This window comes from Embiotoca jacksoni, unplaced genomic scaffold (assembly GCF_022577435.1).
Source record: "Embiotoca jacksoni isolate LCO1_2020_lvr unplaced genomic scaffold, fEmbJac1.0.p SCAF_46, whole genome shotgun sequence".
In the NCBI taxonomy this organism is placed as follows: Eukaryota; Metazoa; Chordata; class Actinopteri; family Embiotocidae; genus Embiotoca; species Embiotoca jacksoni.
In genome coordinates this window covers 2815917-2842770 of record NW_027185399.1, presented here as the reverse complement: position 1 = coordinate 2842770, position 26854 = coordinate 2815917, and the positions used below count along the sequence as shown (strand labels likewise).

The following is a 26854-nucleotide window of genomic DNA, read 5'->3' as shown; positions in this document are numbered from 1 at the left end:
CACACACACACACACACACTCTCTCACACACACACTCTCTCACACACACACACACACACACACACTCACACACACACACATAAACACACACACACACACACTCTCTCACACTCTCTCACACACACACACACATAAACACACACACACACACACACTCTCTCACACTCTCTCACACACACACACACACACACACACTCTCTCACACACACACACTCTCTCACACACACACACACACACACACACTCACACACACACACATAAACACACACACACACACACACTCTCTCACACTCTCTCACACACACACACACATAAACACACACACTCACACACACACACACACATAAACACACACACTCACACACACACACACACACACAGTGAAATTAGTTCTTTGTAAGCTGATTGTCAGACCTTCAACATCGAGTCCTACATTCGCTGTAAACTACCTGAACTGTGGCGCCATGGCAACCGGGCTCTCCAACATGACAACACGCCGCTCACAGCGCGTTAAAAACAACCCAATCACAGCTTGTTTTGGAGACTTTCTCTCAATCAGTAGAAAAATAGTTTCTTGCTGATGTTGATAGGAAGTGAAACGGACGTCGTAAACAAGCGGCGCCCTGCTGGCGGCGTTACTCATTACAGAGTCCTGCTGCGAAGTCAAACAATGTTCAAACACAGAATTCAAGTGGAGAACAACACGTCGGGAAAATGTTCACCAACCGATGCTCAGGAAATATCAATCTATTCCCTCCATTTCAGTTTGAGGTAATTATGCAGCCATAAACACACACACACACATGTTGATTCACTTGTTTAGATTCAGCTCCGTGGCTCCGAGTGGTTTTGTCTGTGGAGAATCAGTCTCTTGTTGTCTTTTTAAGAACATGCTGGGAAATTAAATCCAGGCAGCTGGTATTTAAATCTTGGTTATCCTAATGGAATAAAACAAGATGGAAGTAAAAATGCGAGGAAGAGGAGTAGGAGTGGACGGACTTCTACGGAAAGGTGGGGGGGATTTAAAACACTCAGAAATGAGGAGGAGTGGGAGGGAAGGGTTTAAAGAGAAGAAGGAGGAAGAGATGGAGAGACGAGGAGAGAGCAGGTCCTATGAAAAGTTAATGAGGCTGAAAGAGAGAGATTATAAAACAGAGGAATGAAAAGTGGGATTAAATAAAGACTGGAATCAGAGAGAGAGTCGGCAGCACCTTCATCTCTGAGTCCTGCTGGAGAACCAGCTGGAGAGAAACCGCAGACTGTTTCTAAAAGAGTTCGTAGCTTCAGGTCTGTAAAATGGTTCTGATCCAGAAGTGTCTTCAGCTGCAATACCAGCGAGTGCCACTAGAGGTCGGCTCCATAGACTCCCATTCAACTTCTCTCATCAAATCCAAAGTGAATAAAATGTGTCCATCAGTTATCTCGGTGTTGTTAGCTAAAGTCACTCCTTCTTATTAGTTTTCTGGAGGTCCATCTGAAAATAATCCCTCATTCATTAGAAAAGAAGATTCAAGAAGACCTGTTTTTGGGGGCGTGTCTGTTTGATTGACAGGCCTGTGGTGCAGTCAGGTTATAGCTATCGGTGGGCCGCTGGCTTCTCCCCCAGCTCGTCCAAATATGGTCACTTCCTGCTCCAAAATAGAATTTTTTTTTTTTGGTAAAAAAGATCAAATATTGTCCAGTTCCAGCAATTTTTTTTTCTTTCATGTCACAGCAAACTTAATCATTTTGATTTTAGGAGATCATAATTGACGTGGCTTTTTTTACTTTTAGAGTAGAAATAATTAATCAGTTATTGAAATATTAGTTATTTGCAATCCTTTCATGATGATGATATATTTCTGGTTCAAAAGCTGCACCACCTTCACATCAAGCAGTTTGAGGTTTTTAATAACGAAGACAAAGACAGAGAAATTAAAGGAAACGCTGAGACGAATTAAAGGAATATGAAAGTTTCTCAGAGAACGGACTGATGAACAGATTTCTGTCTGATGACAGATGCCGTTAAAAGAAAGATGAAAGAACAGGAAGTTGTGAAACGAGGAGGTAAAACAGCGAAAAGAATTATAAAGAGGAGGAGGGAGGATTAAAGAAAAGGTTGTGTAATGAGACAGATGGAAATGTCGAGGATGAGTAAAACTGAGATGCAGTTTATGGATGTGTTTCCCTCAACTGCAGTTTATTTTGAAAAGCAGAACAAAATATAGCTGAGATTTTTATTTAAAGAAACATATCGAGGATGTAAGCAACCAGAAAATAATCCCGAAACCGTCTTCTTCAGCCACAGATCACTCCGTATAAACAAATTCAGCTCCGGGAAAACGGAAAAACTTCCTGCAGGATCATGTGTGTCCAAAACCATCAACTTCAGCGGGATCAGGAGGAGCTGCGTCTCCTGCAGCGAGCTTCATGAAACAGTTTGTGGGACCGAGCCGGCTGTCAATTACTGTGACGAGAACACAGAGAAAAACAAAAGAGGGGAAAAGCTTCTGTAGATTTCTGCATGACGTGGTGATATAAATAAATATGTGCTTGATGTTCCTGCAGTCGTTTCAGTCGGGCCACGTTTAATGTGACGGGCAGCGCTGATATTTACATTTCAGACGCAGCGAGTCCGGCTCCAACATATCGTATTAAGACCAGGTGATTCAGGCCGGTATTTATCACCTGAGTTAATTAAAGAGGGAAGACGGAGACAGTCTTGGGCTAAAGGATGAGGGAGGGTGGGGGGGTTAATTCAGAGAGAAAAGGGGGGATTTAAGCTGCCAAAGGGGGAGATAGTGTGTAATGAGAAAAGGGGGAGAAGGACGAGTGAGGAAGAGGAGCTGCTGAAGGGGAAAAGACGGGATGTAATTAAAACAAGAGAGAATGACAGAAGGCTTTCAGACTAATGGACAATAAAGAGCAGCCGTTTTAGAAGATGGAATAATTGAGTGAAGACAAGGGGTGGATATGGGGGGAGGTGGGAGAGGGGCTTCAGCCACCTTTTAATGTCCTGCGTTTTACCTCAGAGATTGAAGAAGACGATCTAAACAGGACCAGCGTCGCGTTTAGGATTCAGGTTTTACTGCGGTTCTTCTGCTCAGACGGCAGCAGAACAGTTAATGAAGCGAACCGTTAACAAACATGATCAATAAATGTGATCAGCAGCTACATCCTGAAATTAAAGAGGAAGTAATGTGGTCTTTATGGTGCGTTCATGAGCAACTGGAAAGTGGGAAAGTTCTGACCTCAAAGTGGAGTCGAACTGAGAATATTCCTGGAGGAAAGTTGGAGGTTTTAGTCACTTAAATGGCAGCATTTGTGGTGAAAAGAGGAAATGTTCTTGATCTGTGGTGAAATATCCAGACTTGGTTAACCTAGCTTACCTTTTCAGATAGCTGAATGCACAGACTGTTTATAAAAGAGTTCGTAGCTTCAGTTCTGTAAAATGGTTCCGATCCAGAAGTGCCTTCAGCTGCAATACCAGCGAGTGCCACTAGAGGTCGGCTCCAAAAAGCCTCCGGCTCCATAGACTCCCATTCAACTTCTCTCATCAAATCCAAAGTGAATAAAATGTGTCCATCAGTTATCTCGGTGTTGTTAGCTTATAAGAAATCATAATTCATCTGGTCCAGAACAAAGCCGGCAGGTTGGTTTGAACCCCCCGCGGCTACTTTTTAAAATCTCCACCTGACAACATCCTCAAAAAAAAGACCAATGGATAAGAGACACTTTTGACAAACAGTAAGACTCCTGAATCCTGATCTGAAACTCTCCAGTCAAATGTGACATTTTGAGTCACTCTGAGTTTGCGACACTGATGTTATTAAACTGCAACTCAACCAAATCTGATGCAACAGAAATGAAGCAAAACAAATGCTGCATCTATTTTAATCACAGCGTTACGAGGCAGCCTTTTCACCGAGTGTGCAAAATGTAAATACAGATCCGTTCTGGACCCGGTGCAGAGACCTGCAGGGTCGACGGGGTTACACAAGAATCCAGCGTTACTGAAATGAAGAATAGATTGTTTACTTCCATTTATAAAGAAAGAAATATTGTCAGGTACATCTTTGTAATTCTCAGGAACCTGAATACCTGAAACTGGAGCCAAGAAACATCAGATTTAGGGTCAAATTTTTCGGAAACAAAATAATCTTTAACAATCTCTGACAGCCAAATGTTCTTGAGCCCATGCAGTGATTTCCACTACAGAATCATGGCTGTTGCCAGGAAGCACAAAACCTAGACGGACCTGGAGACTACGAAGCAGAAGAGAACCTCAGAAGGTCCCAGTGGAACTCGGTGTTGATACTCTGACTCTGGGGGACGAATTTACGGTGACACAACCTGCGCCAACATCAAATACTTCACTGAGCTTCACCTCGTATTTTGAGGTTGTGGACTGTGGAAAGAAGAATTGCTTTACTTATGCACTTGCAGGTTTTCTTTAAATCTGTTTTAGGAATTAAGTTTCCAATATCAATGAAATAGACTGAAAATTGTTTAGATGCTCTGTTGAAGCATCAATATTCTCACTGTAACGTCGGGTTGTTTTAGGTGATGTGAAAGCAAACCATTTAGAGCATTCAGAATATATTGGGTTTTTTTCCCGACGTGAACGCTGCCTATTCATCAAACCCTGTGGACCATAACAGAGTGGAGGCAGAGGAGAGGAGTGTGTGTGGAGACCGATGTAGAAACAGGAAAAGTCAAGGTCAGGGAGTCGGTGATGGAGCGGGGGAGGTGAGGGGAGGTTGGGGGGGATGACCAGGGAAAATACAGTCTGTGATCTGCATTGGAATTAAAGGAATGACGGAGAAGTGTGGAAGCCGTGTGTTGAGTCAGTCTAGCCAGAGACAAGACGACTTTCCTCTTACACAAACTGAAGCTTCACGTATTTATGAGTTCAGAAAGTATTTTTAGAAAATGCTCCGTCACCAGCCTGAAAAGAGACGAGATACCTGGTTTCCACTGGAAACAACATGGAGCTGATGTCAGCAGGTTTTCCAGATCCACGTCGATATCAGAGATGTTTGGAAATATAAAATCATTCATCGCTGATTGCTTTGTGTTTGCCGACACGTTCCCGGCAAACAAATCCAATGCGACATTTTAATTCTGCCGTTCCAAAGCAAACATTAGCATCGCTGTCTGTTTCTGTTTTCCTACATCGCCCACAGCCCAGATGTTGGACCGCGACACACATCAGCAGCTGTTTGTTTTACTGACAGATTGAATCCACACAGACAGAAGCATCTGAGTGATTTGTTAGGGTTTGAAATCCATCTGTTTTCGTCTCTGTCTTCCTCTCAGGACCTGACGGCTTTGGTAGCCAACGGCACGGTGACCAGCAAGCCTCCCGTCACCCTGCGGCTGGTGATCCCGGCCAGCCAGTGTGGCTCCCTCATCGGCAAAGGTGGATCCAAGATCAAAGAGATCCGAGAGGTGAGTCAGTGGTACAGAGATGAAGCTCATATCTAAGTCTTTACACACTTAGGACACTTAAAGTCCGACAAAAGAACTTTACATTATAAAGAGGAAACCAACAATTCAACAGTTCCAATATGAAGGTATCGGTCCCAGTGCAGAACCCTGTGGAACTCCATGACTACAACATTTGTCTTCATTTCTGAGCATATTGTTAGACATGAAAACAGATGTTAAACACCTTCAGACGGTCGTCAGACTGGATGGAAACTGGATGGAAACACTGATCCACATGAAAACCTTCGTCACGCTGCAAAAACTGACATGAAGTGAACCTAAGTTGGGACGCTGTGCAAAATGTAAATAGAAACAGAATGCAATGATTTCCAAATCCCCAAAACACATATTTAAATTTAAAAATAGACCAAATACAAAAATTAAATGTTTGAAACAGAAATGTTATTGTTTTATTTGAAATACACGCAATCAACACGACCACAGCCGTAACACGTGCGGCCCTCCGGCTGATCCTGTCTATTTTGAGGCCACAGCTGTCGCCACATTTGTTGTGTTCAGTTACCATGGTTACAGGCGTCGGTCTTGTCTCGCTTGAGGTTAGCGGAAAATGTTTTCTCACACACACACACAGTCTGCTCTATTACGGACTTAGCATTAGCATTAGCATCGGCGCAGTGACTCATTCACAGGTTTGTTCAGTGGAGTCCTGTTTATTTCAGGATTTAGACGGTCGACTTTCAGCTTTAGATACTCGAGCTGATTCATTCACTCTGATTTAAACCTGAAACTTGGAGCTGCAGTTTACTACGCAGAACGTGTTTCAGTTTGTCTGCCTGTCTCCGACTCTGAGTGCAGTGGAAGGGAATCCAGTTTAATGTTTAATTCAGGCATCTGTGTGCAGAAGTTTACAGACTCGCAGGTCATAAACACACAGACGATCACTGACGAGCCCCCGTATTTAGATATATTTAGACAGAAGTCTTCGACCTCCACTGGATGCTTGCCAGACCGAAAACTGGTGAGAAGAGAATCAAACGTGTTTGTGGACAAAAAGCGCTTCACAGAAGGGATCTTGTTGATGTGTAAAACACAGATAATATGAAGAGAACCGCAGATAAAAATTCCACAAAGGCTGCGACTCATGATATTTTGAGCGTTTCCATAGCAACGTGAGTCAACTAACTAAAGTCAGAGGAAACAGTAAATAAATTCCACATGCATTTTAAAGTTTTATTTATTTGACTGCAGGCTGCTTCCTGAAGGGCACGAACCCATTGTTTGATCCATTTTATCATGTCTATTAATACACGATCTGATACACATGACCTCCTGAGTGATCAACCAATCACAAAGGAGCGGGACGTCTGCTCAGCTTGACTCGTGTATTTTTAGGCAGGTAGAGACTCATTACTGTGTGTGTGTGTGTGTGTGTGTGTGTGTGTGTGTGTGTAGACGACAGGTGCCCAGGTGCAGGTGGCAGGTGACCTCCTCCCCAACTCCACAGAGAGAGAGGTGACGATATCGGGATGCCAGGACGCCATCATCCAGTGTGTGAAGCTCATCTGCACCGTGATCCTGGAGGTTCGTACCTGTGGGGGAGGATGAGGATGGGACACATGGGAAGTTGTGTGCACGGGGTTACTACAGACTGAATATAAAAGAGTTCGTAGCTTCAGGTCTGTAAAATGTTCATTGTTTCTCTCGTCCGGCCGTTTCCTGCTGAGCCTGCTGTGAATCTTTAGAGCTTTATTCTCTGAAAACAGACGTCTGCTGCCGAAACCAAAACAGTCGAATAGTAAGCCGACAAACAATGAACTGAAACTCCCGAACTACCGTTCACATTTCACATACTCTCATTTAAAAAAAAAATTTTTTTACAGCTGCTTTAAGTTTTTGGGAGGATTTACAGCCCTTTTTAGCATCTGTATCAGTGTTTTGGGATGTGTGCTGCCATGACAACCGTCGTTTCCCGAGCCAACTTTTGCACTCAATAATTAGTCCAAAAAAAAAATCCATCGTCAAGTCACAGGCTTTGTAATGTTAATTTATCACCTTCACAGACAGGTGGGAGAAATTCAGTGACACAAACATGAGCTTCACTCCGTCTTCACTCCTTGATGTATTTTTTTATAATCACACTCGATGACAAACAAGACACAAAGCTTTCTCTTTTTTTTGGTCTCTGATGCAACCTGCTGCTAATGTCAGACTGCCTCAGAGCTGCAGAGGTGATTCAGGTGATGTTCGCCTGTCTGCTCCCAAATTAACATCACACAAACCTGTTTTTATACGACGCGCCGTCCACCTCTCCAATAATCCTCCAAAACAAAAACACCAAAATCTATAATTCATGATTGTGTTGTAATTAATCAGAGGCTGCAGTCATTAGGACGAGCTTCATCTCAGAGATTAGAGGTGCAAACAGTGAAATCAAAGGCGCAGAGAGCTCATCAGTATTCGGAGCACCTTAATGTGCGATGAGGAAGGAGGAGTGAAAGAAAGAAAAGAAAGAAAAACGCTGACCTGAGCCAAACTAATTCACTTTCAAGTGCTGGTGCGGTCTGTCAGAGTGAAGCTCCATCCCTCCACTCACACTTTGTTTGATCTCGAATAAGAAACCTTTTGATCTGCTCCAGCACTCTGATGGACTGTTGTCTCCATGCCGTCCACCCGGTGCATGCTGGGATACGATACAACCCGACGGCAGACCCCATCAAACAAATGAAAAGTGAATTCTTCTGTGAGGTCCTGTTGTCTCCTCAGAACGTCAAACTGTCTGGTTGGAGGTTTCATGTAGAAATATATTTAAGTATAATTGCACGTTTTACACATTTTATCATGTCGTCTCTTCATCATCATCATCATCATCATCATCACTGAGTTCCTCACGTTAACGTGACCGCTGGTACGTGAACAAGTTGTGATTTCACCATGGAAACCTGAAACTGGAGCAGAGAAACATGGAAATCATCGACAGAAACCGTTGAAATGCTTCAGAAAGTCTGCCATGTTGAAGATTTTGTTCCCCAAAAATTTGACCCAAAATGTAATGCAAGGGACTAACTAACTAAAACTAATATTGGATGGCTGCGATCTTTGAGCCCTCAGGTGGCACTGCTTTAAAACAGCCACAATTCTGTCGTGGAAATCACTGCATGGGCTCAGGAACACTTGGCTGTAAGCCGGCGTGTTGAAAATGTTCTGTTCCCCAAAAATGTAGACACAAAATGTAAAGTTTCTCAGGTCCACGGTGAAACCACAGATGTTCTCGTAGCAGTGACGTTAACGTGAGGAACTCACATCTGATGATGTTGATCAAGAAACGACTGAATACTTCCTGATGGAGGTTGTTGCTTCCTGCTGCTCCATGTCACTGTGCAACTTACCTGTTCTTGCACAACAGGAACAGTGTCGGTGTGTTTAGCAGGATATATCAATACAATAGCATTGACTTGTTGCTTTACAGTCTGCATTCATATTCAAATCAGAGAAATCATCAGATAAAACTATTAGCTTGTTAGCTTCTCTGGGTTTATTCTCCAACCTGCACTCAGAGAACAGCTGCATCTCGCAGCGGGATAAATATGACATCAAGGGAAAGTGTGTATAATAAACCCACTCAGCACAAAAAGCAACCATTTCCTTCTTTTGAGCCGGAGGAGTAATTCAGACAAACAGAACAATAATTCAGCAGCGCAGCAAGTTTAAATAAGAGCGACTTTGTCTTTATGATGCAGAGCTGCAATAATAAATGAAATCATGTTGCTGTTTTTCAGAAGTCTCTTTGATTTCTCCCTGTTGCATCAAACACACACACACACACACACACACACACACACACACACACACACACACACACACACACACACACACAAAGCAGTGTTTTGAAACAGGAGCAGACAGATGACAATCAATCATATCAGCCTTTGATTTATATTGGGAGAAGGTACATGACATGTCAGCGTTTGATAAGACAAGAAAAGATAAAAACAGCTGAAAATGACAAATAGAGAAAAGAGCATGGTGGATTCTCATCTGCAGACGTACTGAACATTTTCTGCTGCCATGAAAAGAGAGAGAAACGTCCATGAACAATATTTCTATCGCACATTAAATAAAGAAAATGTGGCGTATATGCTGTTCTACTACATATAAAAAAACTAAAAACCTCCAAACAAAGACATGTTCAGCCTGAGACAGAAGAGAACAGACAAATACAAAAACAAAGCAGCAATGTTTGCTTTCTGTACCTCTGATCTTGTTTGTTTATGATTTATTATTTTTCGTACATACATAAAGTTTTGCCATTTGGCTGCAGGCGCTTCTGTTGCTCACATTGTTTTCGTTGTTTTAAATTCCAGTGCAGACACCGAAGTTTTCCAAAGATACCAAATATGTCCCTCTGATTCCAAGACTTCTGGGATATTTCCAGTTTTATGCTGCAAGTTTTGCATTTAATAAAACAAAAATGATGTTATATGAGAGTACAAAAATATAAATCAGTTATCAAAGGGGAAAAGGTGGCGCTCCATAAAGGCAGTGTGACCCAGCTAAAAGCTTTATGGTCAGTCACCTGAATTATTCCTTATTTCGTACTTTCTTTCCTTTTCTGTCTCTGCAGTCTCCGCCGAAGGGAGCGACTATTCCATACCGACCGAGCCCGACCCCGGGAACTGTGCTGATGGCAGGAAACCAGGTAAAGCTGTCGGAGGATCGGGAAGACGAAATTCCTGCAGAAAATCACGTAGCGTCGTCAGATTAAACCATAGCAACACAGAATAAAACATAAAATATGGAAGGCAGAAAAATGACTGATGAGATGTACGAAACCATGCAAGTATCCAGAGATTAAAGAAGAAAAGAAGAGAGTGATGGTTGAGTGGAGGAGTAATGGAGAAGATGGATAGAGGCATGAACAAACAGATTTATAGACAGAGGGAGGAAGAGAGGATAACAGCAGGAGGCGTGGAGGGAGAGAAGCACCAGTGGACGGATTAATGGGTCGGATAGATGGGTGGATGGAGGGAGAGAGGAAGAAGTGATGGATGGATGGATGAGTGAGTCGATACATAATTTATCATCGGAGAATTTGCTTTAGTTTGCAATTTGAATGTTATAAAAATGCCCACTTGGTTGCTTCCCCCTCAAAATGTTTAATTTACACACACAGATGGGTTTTTGTCACTTCTGGGGACATTACATTGACTCTAAACGTAACCTTAAACTAAGTCTTCATGCTTTAGTCCCCATAAGGAAGTTGAGTCCCCACAACCTTCTAAATAAACTAATGTCCCCACAACGTCAGTAATACAAGTACACACACACACACACACACTTTTCTTTAACGTCCACTTCATCAGTCGTAGATTGAGTGGCAGCTCCTGTCAGCAGTGTTATTTTCATTGAAGATCTACTTCCACAACAGAAGATTCATTTGAGGGATTGAAAATAATGAAATACATTAATTCAGGAGATCTTACCTGGTTGAGTCAAATCAAATTCATTTTCTTATCTTAAAATTGCACAATTTTCCACAAAATCGATTTACAATACTACAAAATTTATTGAAAGATCCTTCATTCAGCAGAGAAAAGACTCATTGAACGGTCAGATATGCAGTACAAGGAGATTTTTGTTGGTGAACATACCAAACATCAGTGTGTTAGCATGCTAGTGTTGGCATTTAGATCAAAGCGCTGCTATGCCAAAGGACAGTTTCACAAAACTGCTGGATTCTTGTACAGTTGTGTAATTTAAAGCAGCGTTGAAGTGAATTTGATTGAATCCAGATATTTTGACCTAGTTTGGCCACAACTTTCCGCAAAGTATTACAAAAGCAAAAAAAAAAAAAAGAAACCCTGCATCTTTAAAGATTTTTCCCTGTAGGTTTTTCAAAGTACCTCCTGCTCTGAAAAGTTTTCAGGGACGGAAACTCTGCTGCTTAATTGGTTGAAGAAATCGTTGCTGTGTGCACTCAGCCTCAGCGGCGCATCTGAGCCGTGCAGCATGCAGGTTGTCATTTGGTCAGTCCGAGATGTGGATGATTTTCCCTGAGAGGGTGGCACCGCTGAGATCTGTCGGTACTTGGTCACACATCATTGGACTGTAACAGAGATTGTTTGGAGATTGACTTGGACGTGTCTCTGCATTGCCGTCTGAGGCATTTGGTTAATTGTAGCTCTGAGGTGTTACTACAGTCAACACAGGAAGAGTTTCTGATCATATTTCTGCAAACTTAGACCTTGAAGTCGTCCTTGCTTGTCCCCAAATAAAATGTAAAATCAATATTATACAGAAGATTCAACAGAACATGGTCACTTTAACATCACGAGCAGTTTGTGTGTGTTTGTGTCGTCCACCAAACTTTAGTTACTAAAAGAAAAAGAAGTCAGTCGTTGTTCAGCTTGAATCCAGATGAAGTCCAAAGCTCGTTAGAAATCTTTCATCCAACATTTTAAATATACAGTACATACACTAAATCAAGTGACAAGGCTGAAAAACAATATAGGATGGCTGTTATCTTTGGGCCCTTAAGTGGCAATATTTTAAAAGATAGCCATGATTCTGTAGTGGAAATCGCTGCATGGGCTCAGGAACACTTGGCTGAAGGCTAAAAAGCCAGAAATTTGACCCAAAATCTGATGTTTCTCTTCCTAAGTGAAATCACGTGTGGAACTCAGGGGCTGATGTCGATGTTGTTCGTGTAAATACATGAACTTAGACAGCTTCAGACTGACTTCTGCTTCTAGAAAATCACCAACACATGATCTCTATCTCTGAGATTAAACACCGACTCTGCTGCAGCGCTGCCGTCGACCCGCCGTCACCAGTGTGCCTTCGAGCTGCTGTGTGATCGTTTCCCCTCAGAGATCAATAAACTATTCATTCTATTCTGTTGTAGCTCATCTACTCATCTGCCAACAAACAGGGAACTGAATTAACTCTTTATCTTTTATTGTTATTGGTGTTTATTCTGCCTCACTGCACACCGCAGGGATTTATTAGAATCAGCTCGGACCGCTTGTTGCTGTTGTGGTTGTTAAAGTTGTTTGAGTGCGATCAGCTCTAACTCTGCTTCTGCTTCTCTGTGCCGGCTGAAGGTGTTCGAGGCGTCCGACTTCGGTTCTCACCCCCTGTTCTCAGTGGCACAAGGAGGAGTTGACCTGCAGCAGGTGAGTTTGGCCGCCTGGGGGGGGCAAAGGGCAAGGGTCAAAGGTCACCACATCACAGCTTTTTAAAAAGAAATCTATCAACAAGAATTATCGCTCCATAAAACAAACTCTGGGACTCGTCAGAAACATTTACTGGAGGTTTTAAAGGTTGAAGGATTATATTTAAAATATAAGAAATTTATACATTTTGTGTATCTTTAGTATAAAATGGTCTCAAAAAGGTTTTTTTTTTTTTTTTTTTACCAAGCATGACATTTTATCCACAACATAAATATCTTGCAGCCTAAAAGAAAGATTTTGATTGCAGCTGCACACAAAACTGGATCTTTTTGTCAGCACACAACATAAATGGCTTCCCAGGACTGACACAGGCCATACTTTGGGTTATTTTTGGTATAAACGAGTGGATCTTTTTCTAAAATCTCTTCATGTGGAGCCCTGAGCGGTGCAGCTCAACAACATCCTCCCTTAGGGACGCAGCCACAGGACCTGAACTCAATCACTCCGCTACAGTACCGCGCTGTGAATTCACACACCGCCGCCTCGTAAAAACGGATGGTCAGAGTGGTCAAGGACGCCAGATTAACACCTCTGGCTCACAGACATGAATCCTCTTCTTCGGATAACAAAAGGAAGGCGCACAGCGGCACAAGGCGAGCAAAGACGAAGGCCGCGGAGGAAAGAACGAAATAAAAGAGGACAGAAGAATAAAAACAGAAGAAGAGAAGCAAGTTAAAAACAGAGAAACACGTTGTTGGATGTCTGTTTAACGGACGTTAAAAGCAGAGACGAGTCAGACGTCTCTCAGTCGATAGTCGAACCTCCCCGGACACACTTCTGTTTTAGCATCTGAAGTCTGACGGCTTCTTCTGTCTGAAAGCACAAATGAAACGGCACCTTTTGTTAAAATATTCATATGGACGTCATTGCAGAGGATGAACTGGGTTATTCACATGTCGACTTTTACGTGCTTTTAATTTGAAGTGGAAGAGAAAGAAGATGATGTTTAAAAAGGCGGGAAAACATCTTCACACATTCACATTTCTGAGTCTTAATTCAGAAAACAACAGCAGAAACAGACGGAAAATAGACTTGTTTTAAAGTTCAGTACCACTGAGGGCCACTAGGGGCCGGCTCCATAGACTCCCATTAATACTACAGGCAGATATTCTACAGCAACAAGTTGAATGAGCATCAACATTTCTGAGATAGTTTCATGCTCTTTAAAAGATTATTATCTGATGCATATTAGCTGTAAATCGTAGAAAAAATGGAAAGAATCTGCTTCAAACTGCTGAATTTGGTGCGATTTGGACATGCGACACGTTTAATATTAATAAAACAATATGGGGTTGAGTACCAGCGCTGCAGGAATGAACATCTGTATCAGTGATCTGCAGTGATTTTTTTTTTTGGAAGTGACATTAAAGCAGAGTTTATTTCTGCATCAATTTATGCTTAACTAGTTGTTTTTGTCAGCAGCACCTGCTCTCAGAAACGGGCAGAAAGGCCGATTCTTGCCTTTAATCTGTGCGGAGCTGTTTGGGGATAGTGATGAATCGTCGGGGTGCTGGCGGTACATCACACTGTAGGTCAGGTCAGGTTCCCGCAATCATATCAAAGCTACTCGTGGGAAATAAATTGGATATTAACCTTTGAAAATGTAAAATCATCACCTGCTTTTCAAATATTCTTCTTGAAAACACAAGAACTTCAAAGATATCTTCATCTTTATTTTATTCAGAAATCATCCGCTCCACGATTCCTCAAATCAAACAGATAAAAGCTTTAATTTAAAGATTTTTTTTTCACCTCCTACCAGATTTATTTTTTGTCACTGTACAAACAGACTTCATGTGGAGGCCGAGGCAGCGCGTTTGTAACGAGACCATCCGTAACCGAAGGGTCTGAGGTCGGCGTGCAGCGGCTCGCGTGTCGCCATCATTAGCTCGGTGTCCTTCACACAGACACTGAACCCACAATCGATGCCCCATCGTTCACAGCGCGGCCTCGGGCCAAAACCTCCTGTTCATTTGAATACTTTTCATGTGCGTGCCGGCGGCGTCCCGCAGTGATCATCAGAGGGCGATGCTGCAGCGTTTCATAACCAACCCCCTGTTTCAACACTTTGGTCGCTGTCTCTGCAGCCTGAGTCCTTTAAAACAGTTGGATTGGTCCTCAGTCACTAACATTAACAGAGACACTGTAAAAAAAAAACCAGGAAACAAGTAGAACAAACTCATCTTTTCTTATTTATCTAATTTTGTTAAATACATTCAGATTTTTACATCTTTTTCATTTTAACATGTTAAAACATTCATTCCACATATAATTACAAACAGCCTGTAAGTTTGTGATGTCACAAACTCACCGTGATGTTATTTGTCCACCCTCAGCACGGCCCGCTGTCCAACTTTTGAAAATGGGAAAAAAACACACAGAGTCTGGACATGTGTCACTCAGAAAACAGTCAGCCAATCAGAAGAGAGGGTCTTAAAGAGACAGACACAAAACCGCCGGGTGTTGGTGGAGCTGCAGAGATGTAAAATTCTGCTGAGATAGTTTTTGATTCTTAAAACCACAAAGATATCTAATGATGGAGATCAAAGCTGCAAATAAAACACCACAAAAGTGTCAAATATTGGACATTTAAAATATCTAGTTTTTATTTTTAGATTTGAAAAAAACTGGATGAATCTCCGTCACATTCTGGAGTTTTTATTTCTGCGATTACAGAGGAAATATTTGGACATTTTTGGACATTTTATCAGAGATAGTAACATCTAAATATATAGAAAATAATACGTGTATCACTAGATTTTAATCTTTTATGATCCCAAGAAGAAGAACAGAGTTTTAAGGCCAATTCTTTTCATTATATTCCAATAAATCCGAGGTGACACGTCAATAATTAAACAACAGAGACACAAACTTCATGAGCCAGTGACCGACTTGGACGCAGATCCAGACTGGCAGACACACACACACATGCACACACACACACACACACACATGCACACACACACATGCACACACACACACACACACACACACACACACACACACACACACACACACACACACACACACACACTCACACACACATGCACACACACATGCACACACACACACACACACACTCACACACACGCACACGCGCACGTGCACACTCACACACACACACGCACACGCGCACGTGCACACTCACACACACACACACACACACTTACACACACACACACACGGAGGTGAAATGATGGAAGAGCCTCACATGGACGGAGTCGACCCGAATCGAGCAGCCGACCGTCCTGAGAGACACGAGACAGACGGATCTGACGGAGTGACGCCCAGACAAACAGCAGCGAAAAGAGTGTGTGTGTGTGTGTGTGTGTGTGTGTGTGTGTGTGTGTGTGTGTGTGTGTGTGTGTGTGTGTACTACGTTGTTTGTCTTGCGCAGGGCCTCGGGAGTGTCAGTTAAGAAAACAGTAACACCAGCTAATGGAGGCTCCACGGGGCTGATGGGGGGGTGGGGGGGGGGGGTCTGGAGAAAGCTCTGCAGTGGAGGGGAACCGATGGACAGACAGTCGGCTTGTTTAAAAGCTGGTGGAAACAGATGATCTGTGTTTTTTTAAAGTTTATTTCTTAATTTATTTTGCTGAAAACTGACAAACCGTCCGACCTTCTGTCCAAAAGTATTCGCTGCAAAATTTTTATGATTGTTGCAGTCGAAAATATTTGATTTTGCAGCAGCTTTTCTCAAACATTTCGATGTCATTTGTAGAGTTTTAAGTGAATTTTTTGTAGAAAAATTGCAAGAAATTTGCAAAAATTGCAAATTGAGGAGAGAAAACTCCCGTTAAAGAGTAACGTGCTGACTTCCTGTGATAATAATATATTAATATTATAATTTATGTTAGTGAGACAGTGGATGTAAACGATGCACTGCTGCATCTTAAATATGCTAAAAGAAGAGAGGAAGAAGATGGACGGACAGAAACAGAGGACGGACGGATGAAACGAGGAGTTTGTGGAGAAATCGGAGAGACGTGGAACGAGGAGTGACAGAAAGCGGGATGGAAGGAGGGTTACTGCAGTTGAGTGGCTGCACAACGAGATTAATGCTTTTTATTCATTATTAAGCTGCAGCCATGCGGGGGGGGGGGGGGGGGGGGGGGTCGGGGGGATTTATATGTTCTGGAGAAGTTTGTGGTGAAATCACTTCATCACGTCGTCTGCTGTCCGTTGACAGACTCATCTGCAGCTGTCACAGAGACGTTTCAGGGGTTTAATACAAATCTTTATTTCCAGATTACGGCGGCGAGGATTTCTCACTGATACGATCAGCTGGAAACGAGCTGCGATAACAGAACGTTTAAATGCTGCCAGACGTTAAGAACGTCTGACTGAGTGACTGAAGAAGTCCGTGAACTCAAAAGTTTTACAGTAAATTAGTGAGAAAAGTAATAAGTTTGGGAGTAAACTATGTTGTTAGCGGAGAAATCCATCATGACAGTTTTATCTTGCATCATCTTTATGAAGCTCTCTGATTGATTAATCAGTGATTAATTACTGAGAGAATTATTCACTGCCCCCCCCCCCCCGCCCCCCCCGCAGCACAGTCGATGCTCATTTAGTTTTAGTCTCATTTTAGTTGTCTGCTTTTTTCAGTTTTAGGAACAAAAACATTTCAGTCAAGTTTTGGTGTTTTTAATTCTTCTTGATGATTTTCGCCTGTCTCCATCTTTGCGTACGGTTACCATGGTTACAGGGTTCCTCTGCTTTGTGGCAGGTTAATGTTAAAGGCCCGGTGTCCCTCTGCTCACCTAGCATTAGCATGAGCATTCAGAAGATGATTTGTAGCTTCAGGTCTGTAACATGGTTCTGATCCAGAAGTGTCTTCAGCTGCAATACCAGCGAGTGCCACTAGAGGTCGGCTCCAAAAAGCCTCCGGCTCCATAGACTCCCATTCAACTTCTCTCATCAAATCCAAAGTGAATAAAATGTGTCCATCAGTTATCTCGGTGTTGTTAGCTAAAGTCACTCCTTCTTATTAGTTTTCTGGAGGTCCATCTGAAAATAATCCCTCATTCATTAGAAAAGAAGATTCAAGAAGACCTGTTTTTGGAGGCGTGTCTGTTTGATTGACAGGCCTGTGGTGCAGTCCGGTTACAGCTATCGGTGGGCGGGACGTAGTATCGTAGAGCGTTACTGACAGAACGAATGTGAATCACTGAGATTTGTTTTTACTGATCTCTGACATAAACAGTCCCAGTCGTGCAGCAGCTCTTATTCATGTTGCATGATATTAATATTTATGTTATTTTTCCGTGTCGGTTCCTGTGTAGAGTTCTTGGATTTGGACTTTTAGGTTCCCCACTGTGTCTAAATGTTTCCTGGCAGTCTGCAGATCAAGGAGAGTCATTACAATATCAAGGAGCCGTCGCACATCCAGGTCGATTACTCTGAAAGACACTTCTTTTTCCCCTCCTCTTCTGTGAGCTAGCATCAGGAGTCAAAAGTTCAGCAGCAGCAGCAGCAGACTGCGTCAAGGATAACAACTTTAAAATGTGTTATATAAGGTGTGGTGAACCTCGGGGCGACACACACACACACACACACACACACACACACACACACACACACACACACACACACACACACACACACAGCGTCCTGTCTCCTCCCGGCCCTGCAGCCCGTCGCCTGCACCGCCCATGGAGCTGCTGCTGCTCTTTGAAGTTCAGTGTGGGATGTCAGACAGCCCAAGATGGAGGATCGGGTCCTTTTACAGGAGTGTTTTCAGTAACTCCTCCATCCAGAGCTGGCAGGCGTTAATCCGGAGGCTGCAGACGGAGACGAAGCCACAGACCTTCACAGGATGTTTGAGTTGTTACGAGCTGCGCAGATCGGAGAGAATGTTCGTCATGAAGCTAATGGACTTTTTCTTAAGTAAAAAACTGTAGGAATAAAACCATGTGACACAGGTGTGAGTGAAAGTGAAGGTTTGGCTTCAGACAAGAGGAAAAGATGGAAATCAATCGAGTCAAACTGTCCAAACTAGCGACATCTATAACTTCTGCTGCACAAAAACAGGAAAAAAATAAGTAAAAAAACTGAAAAATGCTGCAGATTTATGTGATATTTTGAGTTTTCAGAGATCTGAAGCTCTTTTATGTATACTTGATTTTTTTGTTCATGTTCTCTTCAGAGATCTGTCTTCTTTTATCTTTTTAGGGTATTTTATGAAAGCCGACGTCATATTTTTTAACCCCGAAATGTGCAAAAACAGATGCTTGCAGTGTGCTTTCAGCACTGAGTGTCTGTGGTCTCTAAATCTGCAGCTGCAGCCTCCTCCAATCACAGGGAAGGCAGAGTATGTAGCCTGAGAGGCAAAATCCAGGGCTGAAAAGGAAGGGTACTCCCTGCCGCTCGAATTGCTCTGCGACAAACTTTAATGTGGGCTAACTCAACGTTTTCTACTTTCCATGTTCAGGATAAAGATTCTTCTCAGATATATTTTGTTCATTTTCTCAAACTGAAACAAGAAGTTTCAACCTGTTTGACTTTAGTGTTTTTCCTCCTTTCTCTGTTTCAGACATACGCAGTACAGAGTCACTACGGCATTCCACACTCGGAGGTGAACTTCATTTTATTTCTTCTACATTTACTTCACTTTGAGGAACGTGACAAAGACTGTTTGTCCTGTTTTAATCAGATTATTTGTCACTGATCTCCTCTCATCCTGTCATCCTCTGTCAGTTAGCGAAGCTGCACCAGTTGTCGATGCATCAACAAGGCCTGACTCCCATCAACCAATCAGCCACGCAAGTTCTACCCGGTACGCAAATCACAGAACAAAACAAAGCACCAGGAAAGAAAAGCTGTAATATTAAATCAATAGAAAGAAAAAGGAAACGACCTTCATCCCAGTAGACCTTCATCCCAGTAGATCTTCATCCTACTAGATCTTCATCCCAGTAGACTTTCATCCCAGTAGACCTTTATCCCAGTAGACCTTCATCCCAGTAGACCTTCATCCTACTAGACCTTTATCCCAGTAGACCTTCATCCCAGTAGACTTTCATCCTACTAGATCTTCATCCCAGTAGACCTTCATCCCAGTAGACCTTCATCCCAGTAGACCTTCATCCTACTAGATCTTCATCCCAGTAGACCTTCATCCCAGTAGACCTTCATCCCAGTAGACCTTCATCCTACTAGACCTTTATCCCAGTAGACCTTTATCCCAGTAGACCTTCATCCCAGTAGATCTTCATCCCAGTAGACCTTCATTCCAGTAGAATCTGAGTTCAGTTTGTTCACATTTGACTTTGAAGTTGTTGTTTTTTTGTCCTCTGACAGAATATAAATGTTTAAACCAAAAAGAAAAAAATCTGGTTTATTCAGAAACTGGTTTTTTTTTCCATTTTAGGAAAGAGAAAGTCAATTACCTCGAGTTTCATCATCACGATCAGAAACACAGGATGTCTGTACAAATGTATTAATTTTATCAGACACGCTCTGCATTTATCTTTCAAAGTACACAAACCTGTCGGGATGGCAGAGAACTTCTCGAGTACATAATTAGATAATAAATGTTGTAGAATCTTTATTTGAGTGTGCAGCTCTGAATGTGAATGTGTGTGGCGGCTGTGATTGGAAGCATCCAGCTGGGTGACACGCCGACAGCAGAGCAGCAAACAGCTTTGATAACTGACTGAAAGCTGCAAATTAAAGGTGCGACGCAGAAAACTTTCTGGGCTTTTTGCGAGAAATGTGACACGTTTCATCTCGTATATGCGTACAGCTGCATGTCAGTCATTTTAACAATGACATGAAACAAATGCCTTCGTCTACATTCAAATTCAGCGATTAATTTTATATGGCACCAATTTAGCTGCGCATTGTACCGCCTCCTCTTCAGGGAGGTCAAAGGTCGTGGTCAGCTGCCAAGAGACGACGGGTTCAGTGTCTTATTCAGGACACTTCAGCAGACGAAATGTCTCCTGTGATGGAGCCTGAACAGCTTCGTCCACTCTCCGGTTTTCCAGCTCTTCCTTCCGTGTATGGAGGTCCCACCTCTATACTGCCCCTACAGGTCAGCTGTATATTGCATCTTAATTTCTGAAGAAGTGCACAACCGAAGCTCCAAGAGGGAAGAAAGGAAGAACTGTAAAACCAGAAGGGAAAGAAAAGGAAATGAGGAAAGGGAATAAGGAAAGAGGAAAAGAAAGAAAGAGAAAAAAGGAGGGAGGAAAAGGAAGAAATGCAGGAGCGAGAAGGAGGAAAGTAAAGAAGGAAAGAAAGAAAATATTACTAGAAAAAATAAAACTTAAAAGTGGCTCGTAAATGATTTTGTGTTTTTAATTGAGTTGAAGATATATTCTCGGTCTCCTTTCTGTCTCTCAGGATCGATGGAAGCTAATTCCCAAACCACGTCTCAGGAGCTCCTCATCCCAAACGACGTGAGTAGAGACATCATGGAAAAACACATCTGAACACATCTGAACTAACAAACAAACAAAACAGTTGTGATGTGTTTGCTGATGTTTCCAGAAAGGTCAGAGGTCACAGAGGTTAATGTCTGGTTGGATGTTCAGCTGATATGTTGTGGTTTTAGTCACGTAGAGTTTTTCTTCGTAACTTAAACAACAGCCGACGTCTGAGGAACATGTTGATCTTCTCCCTCTGTGTCTTTGTACTTCCTGTTAGCTTGATAAACTGTTAGCCTCTGTAGCTTCTAGACGCCCTCCACGTTGCTGTTGCCCAGCAACGTTGTTCTCACGACTTAACCACTTGAGGGCAGTTGAATCCGGGAGGTGACAGTGTTTTGTTTGGAGTTTTTTGGGGGGTTTCGACATGGTTTTGTTTTCCTAAAGCACATGAAACTGACACGCTTCCCTCTAGTGGACGGACGTGTGTATTACACGCTTTGCCGTAATACTGGTTTGGATCGGGAGTCTGCACAGGATGTTTTATTTTGAAAATTGTCCGGATGCTCTATGCTATTGGTGTGTCTGACTTCCTGCTCGCTGCAGCTTTAACGCATATAAATAAAAAACTTCTGGGAAGCTGCTGTAACGCACCGAGAATCACAAACACGCTGGAATTTATGTTCAAACTTTATTTTAGCTCCCAGCCCTGAAGATAAAGCTTCCTCTGACCAAAAAAACCTGCGTCTCGTCTTCATGCCTTCACATTTCTGTCAAATTCTGCGTTTGAGTTCTTGGAACTGAGAAGTTTGACATCGTGAGGCTGCTGGTAGTTTTCTGTAAATTTAAATTAAACCTCCAGACACCCGTTATAAGACAAAGTAAATGGTTTTGGTTCAGCAGGTGTTGATAGTAGGTGGATGCGTGGGGCACTTTTGCCCTCAGTCAGACCTTCCCAGGCTCATTAAAGAGACAACATCTGCATCTGCAGTCAACAAAAAGCTTTTCTGGTTCATTTTATTTACCAGCAGTATTTAACCACATCTACAAAAGAAAAAGAAAATCATTTTAACCGGTTATCTCATATTTACAAGCTAAAGTAGAGTTTAGTAATGAAACAGGAGTCTGAACACTTCAGAAGCTGCCTGAGAGTAATTTAGTTTTTTCATTATTTTCCAAAATTTAACCAAATATAGGCAAAAAAAAAAACAGGCCTCGTTTCAGATGTCACGGCAACGATCTACTTCCTGTTTCCTGTAAACATTTCCAACTGTTCACACAAGTGACATTTTCTGAAACACGTGTTCCTCTCAGGAAGTGATGACTCAGCCGTTTCTCAGCGCCACCGGTCGACTATTTAAATGTTGCTTTTCATTCAGTTTGTGTCTCATGTTTGTGTTGATATGAATATTTCTCATCCCGTTTTTGACCCCGTGTGGATATGAAAGTGTCTGACGGCAGGTTGTGTCTGTAAATTATAATAAACACCACAGATGTGTTCTCGATCTGCTCGCTGCTGCGACTGTGTTTCATTCAGGCAGTGAAGCGGACGGCTTTCAGTTCAGCTCAGGGACGAGTGACATCTGATGGACGTGTTGACTGTAGAGGTCAGAGCTGTGACCTTTAGTTCATGAGACACTCTGGACTCTCCTCGTCTCTATTCATCCATCCATCATCCATCCATCATCCATCCATCATCCATCCATAACACTGTCCCTCTCTCCCTTTTCAGTTCAGCTCGGTCCAAACCTTCTCCATTAATCTGCTGTCATGTTTCTGTAGTTGGACTCCTCTCCTGATAATCTGACTCTCAGACGACATGTAATTATTCAGTTATTCAGAGGAACAGCGAGCCGACTGTTTTTTATACACTATATTCTCCCCGCTGGTAAAGTTCTGGCGCAAACCGAGTGGTTAAAGCTGCTCCAATGGTTTCATAATTAACTGGAGGCCCAAGACCACGACTCAGATGTATATGTTGGTGTTCGGCTTCGACTTCCTCCATTTTTCCTACGAGCTGATTAAAATACCGGAGAAGGAACGAAGATCTCCCCGCAGAGATTCACTGTTAAACACGAGGACGAGTCTCTGGACGGGATTTAAATTACAGCCGAGCAGCAGCCGGTTGTAAACTGTAATTATAACAGAGAGGATGAAGAATGACTCGTACGTGTGCTCCGGACGGAATTCAACTCTCAGAGCAGGACAGATAATATCAGAGATAAATCCTGTCCGAGCGGAGCGTCTAATGGACGAGTCCTCGGCGGAGAACTCAGGAGTCGCGTTCAGTCAGCGCGACGGACGGACGGACGGACGGACGGACGGACGGACGAGAGCGAGCGGTCACGTTTCCCTCCAGGAACTCTGACGAGATAATCAGCAGCTGCAGGTTTGAACGGAGCAGCAGCTTCACCAACGAGGACACGAGAGGGAGGGGCTTAACACCCGAGCATGCAAGTGTGTGTGTGTGTGTGTGTGTGTGTGTGTGTGTGTGTGTGTGTGTGTGTGTGTGTGTGTGTGTGTGTGTGTGTGTGTGTGTGTGAGAGCAGCTTAATGACATCCTATAGCTCACAGTGAGAGCTTTAACAACAGACCCCCCCCCCCTCCCCCCTCATGCTCTCCTTCAAGGAACCTTTTCCAAATTACAGGGGCAGCGGGGAATCACCCAGAAATAGCCGTCTCCTCCTCCTCTGCTCCTGATTTCTACCCACCGGCGCTTACATAAAGCAGCTTGGGGGAGGGGGGGGGGGGGTGTTGCCTGAAGCTCACATGTCCAGAGCAGTCAACCTTGACCGAAGCGGAAAACGCCGCAGCTCTTTTTTTTTTTTTATCCCCGTCAGTCTTCAGCGAATCTTCCTCTTCAGTCGATTCTGTTCCGGCTGCAACGATCAGTTCAGTCAGCGAGTTGATCTGAAGACAATTAACTCAAAGCTTTTTAACAGTTGATGAATTAATTAGGCTGCAGAAAGGTTTCGCTGCACCAGTCGACCAGGATGGTGGTGCGCGCTTTGTACAATGAATGATGACCGTAATTATAGATATAAAATATAGTTTCAAAGGTGGAGGAGCCGTTTCAGGTCATTTTGGTTCAGGAAGTTCAAATCTGATTCTTTTTTATTCCCACTGAAAAAGTTATTTTCTGGATCCCAATGCAACATACAAATGTTATAAAACTAGTGGTCTCAACTTAAATCTCCATAAAGTTTACACTGAACAGGAAGAAACGTCCAACATTGGGAAGGAAAACTCAGCAGGTTCACTGTTAAAGGGAAAATTAGGAATGTTTTCACATGCATTTCTTTTGTTATCTCTGCTGAACCAGAAAACTAAACCAAACCTTCACCCAAAACAAAAGTCTGGCCAACTATTCACACAATTAGAAAAAAAATTAGTCAAAATGTCCTAAAAGACAAAAACGATTTTTTTTTTCTGCATTTGCATCTGTTAATTAGCGATTCTGAAGGTTTTATAAGTATTTCGATGTTTTCATCTGCCGTCTGCAAGCGCAGGTTCAGAGTCGTGTATTTGAGGTTAAAGCTCGACGCGCCTGAAACGCTGCAGGTCTGAATGTTCGGCCGGTTGTGACTCGCTGAAGGCCGACTGGGATTCAACGAGGCCGTTTGGGAGGTCAAACGGCGGCTAAAGGTGGATCACACCTCAGGGAGGCTGCAGCTCAGACAGAGTGGGTTGAACACTAGTCAGAAGGTTGGTGGTTCCATCCCAGCTCCTCCTGTCCACATGCCTAAGTGTCCTTGAGCAAGACACTGAACCCTAAAATTGCTCCCAAAGGTGAACCGTCGGTGTGTTGTAGGTCGCTTTGGATAAAAGAATTGAAATGAAAATTAAATGTAATGTAATCACACACAACCGGCCGTGACCTGGTTGTTGTCAGCCGGCGCTTTGTCTCCCACACCGTCATTATAGCTGCTACACACACACACACACACACACACACACACACACACACACACACACACACACACACACACACACACACACACACACACACACATTCTCACACACACACTTGAATTATCGCAGCTCCTTCCAGGAATAGACCTCTCCAGCTCAGAGCAGATACTTGTTGGTCAGATGATTTGTGGGGAACAGAAGTGAGAAAAATCTGAAGAATGTAACTGGGAGGAAATAAAGGAATGAATGAAGGACGAGGAAGAGGAGGAGCAACGAAGATTGTTCTACACGAAGGTCGCAGCTTCCTCCTTCTCCGAGCACCTCAAGAAATACTCAGAGCTTCGATCTGTTTTACAGCTGCAACGATTAGTCGATTAAGTAATTTTGATAATCAATTAATCATCTGTTGCTAAAACAAATTCTCTGATTTTGGGGTTTGTAATGTGAAGAGTTGCTGCTTCTCTAATATTTTTAAGTTTTTGCGTATTTAGGCTATTTGATTGACAGGCTAGGTGTGCAGTCAGGTTTCCAGTGTAGGTGGGCGGGGCATGGTGTCCTATGATGGAGTTAGATCCACCCGTCGCTCCTCCCCCAGCTCGCCCAAATATGGTCACAAAAAAACAATAAAAATCTGCGATCCTGAAATGATTCGATATTCATAAATAAAATGTCTCTTTCTGTGTTCGTTATAAAGAAACACGAGAAAAGATTTTATGCAACAAGCAGAATTAATTCTTCTGTCATTACAAGTCATTAACCTGAAATTAATAACGACTCTCCGAGGCAACGTTTTATTACAGCAAACACACAAACAAACAATTAAGAGTAAATGATGAAGTTATTTAATAATGTGTCCCTTGGAGTGATAGATTTCAGCCCTAATGAGCCGTACCGAGGGATAATTAGCTGTTTGTGCTCCGAACTCCTCTTATGGGATCAGTTCAATTTACTATTGGTAGCTTTTAATTGGTTTCCATTGACACTGTCTGGAGCTGAGATTATTCCTCATTATCTCTCCTGTCACTTATGTAACATTTAAATCCTTTAAATACCAACGACCACTTGTTTTTGTTTTCTTATTTATGGAGCCGAGAGAAAAATAATCAGCCGCAGTCAGCGTGAAAAAGAAGTCATTAAAATGTTGTGTTTTGTCTGAGAAATCAGACGTCGGATACGTTTGATGAGTTTTCTGTTCTTATGTTTGTTATCATCACTTTTCTGTGTTTTGTAGAATATTTATTAGAACAGAGGAATTATGTTATTCATACTTTTATTTCATCTGTGGTTTGAGACGGTGGATATTAATGTCTCTGAGTAATGTGGGTTTTTTACATTAAGGGCAGATGTAAACAGGAAGTTTAGCGTTGCCATGGATACAGTGAGTTTGAGCCTCAGTTTTCTTGCCTCGTTGTTGAACATATGGAAAATAAAGTGTGCGGAGTTAGTCATGAATAATTTCTGTTTGCTGTGAACCATCGGATGTTCTGGCAATTATCACTAAATGACTTTATAAATGTTTACGTGTTGGAAAGAAGAATAACATCCTCAGAAAGTTTAGGTCGCACTGAATCTAAAAATATGTTTCATGTCTGTTTGTTGTTTTTAAAATGTATTTAGTTGTTTTGTTTTGACAGTTTGAAAAAGCTTTCGGAGTGTAATACAATTTTTTTGAGTGAGAAACTGCACAACTGGTAAAACAAAAGGGCAATTTAAGTTAAAACAGTCCTCCAAAATCAGTATTAATTCTTCTAATTAAAGAAATAGTTGCCGTAAAATGTAATTTTACATGCGCTCGTAGTTGTCAGATATTTTTCATTGACTTATGAGATCTTCTTGGAATTATGAGAGTTTTTTATAATCATGATCCAGTATTTGGGAATTATGAGATCCCCATCTGTTATTGATGAG

General features: G+C 42.5%; 1 protein-coding gene across 2 annotated transcripts in view; it reads left to right on the top strand.

Annotated features, from left to right (window-relative positions):
* The window catches only part of LOC138210391 (poly(rC)-binding protein 4-like), a 94940-nt gene that overhangs the window by 55260 nt on the left and 12826 nt on the right, over positions 1-26854 (top strand). For both annotated transcript variants that reach the window (XM_069169520.1, XM_069169521.1), the window contains exons 7-13: positions 5299-5430; positions 6883-7011; positions 10052-10126; positions 12531-12602; positions 19198-19239; positions 19362-19440; positions 21012-21067. In XM_069169520.1, the coding sequence (XP_069025621.1) occupies positions 5299-5430; positions 6883-7011; positions 10052-10126; positions 12531-12602; positions 19198-19239; positions 19362-19440; positions 21012-21067 (585 nt within the window). The remainder of the gene's footprint in view (positions 1-5298; positions 5431-6882; positions 7012-10051; positions 10127-12530; positions 12603-19197; positions 19240-19361; positions 19441-21011; positions 21068-26854) is intronic.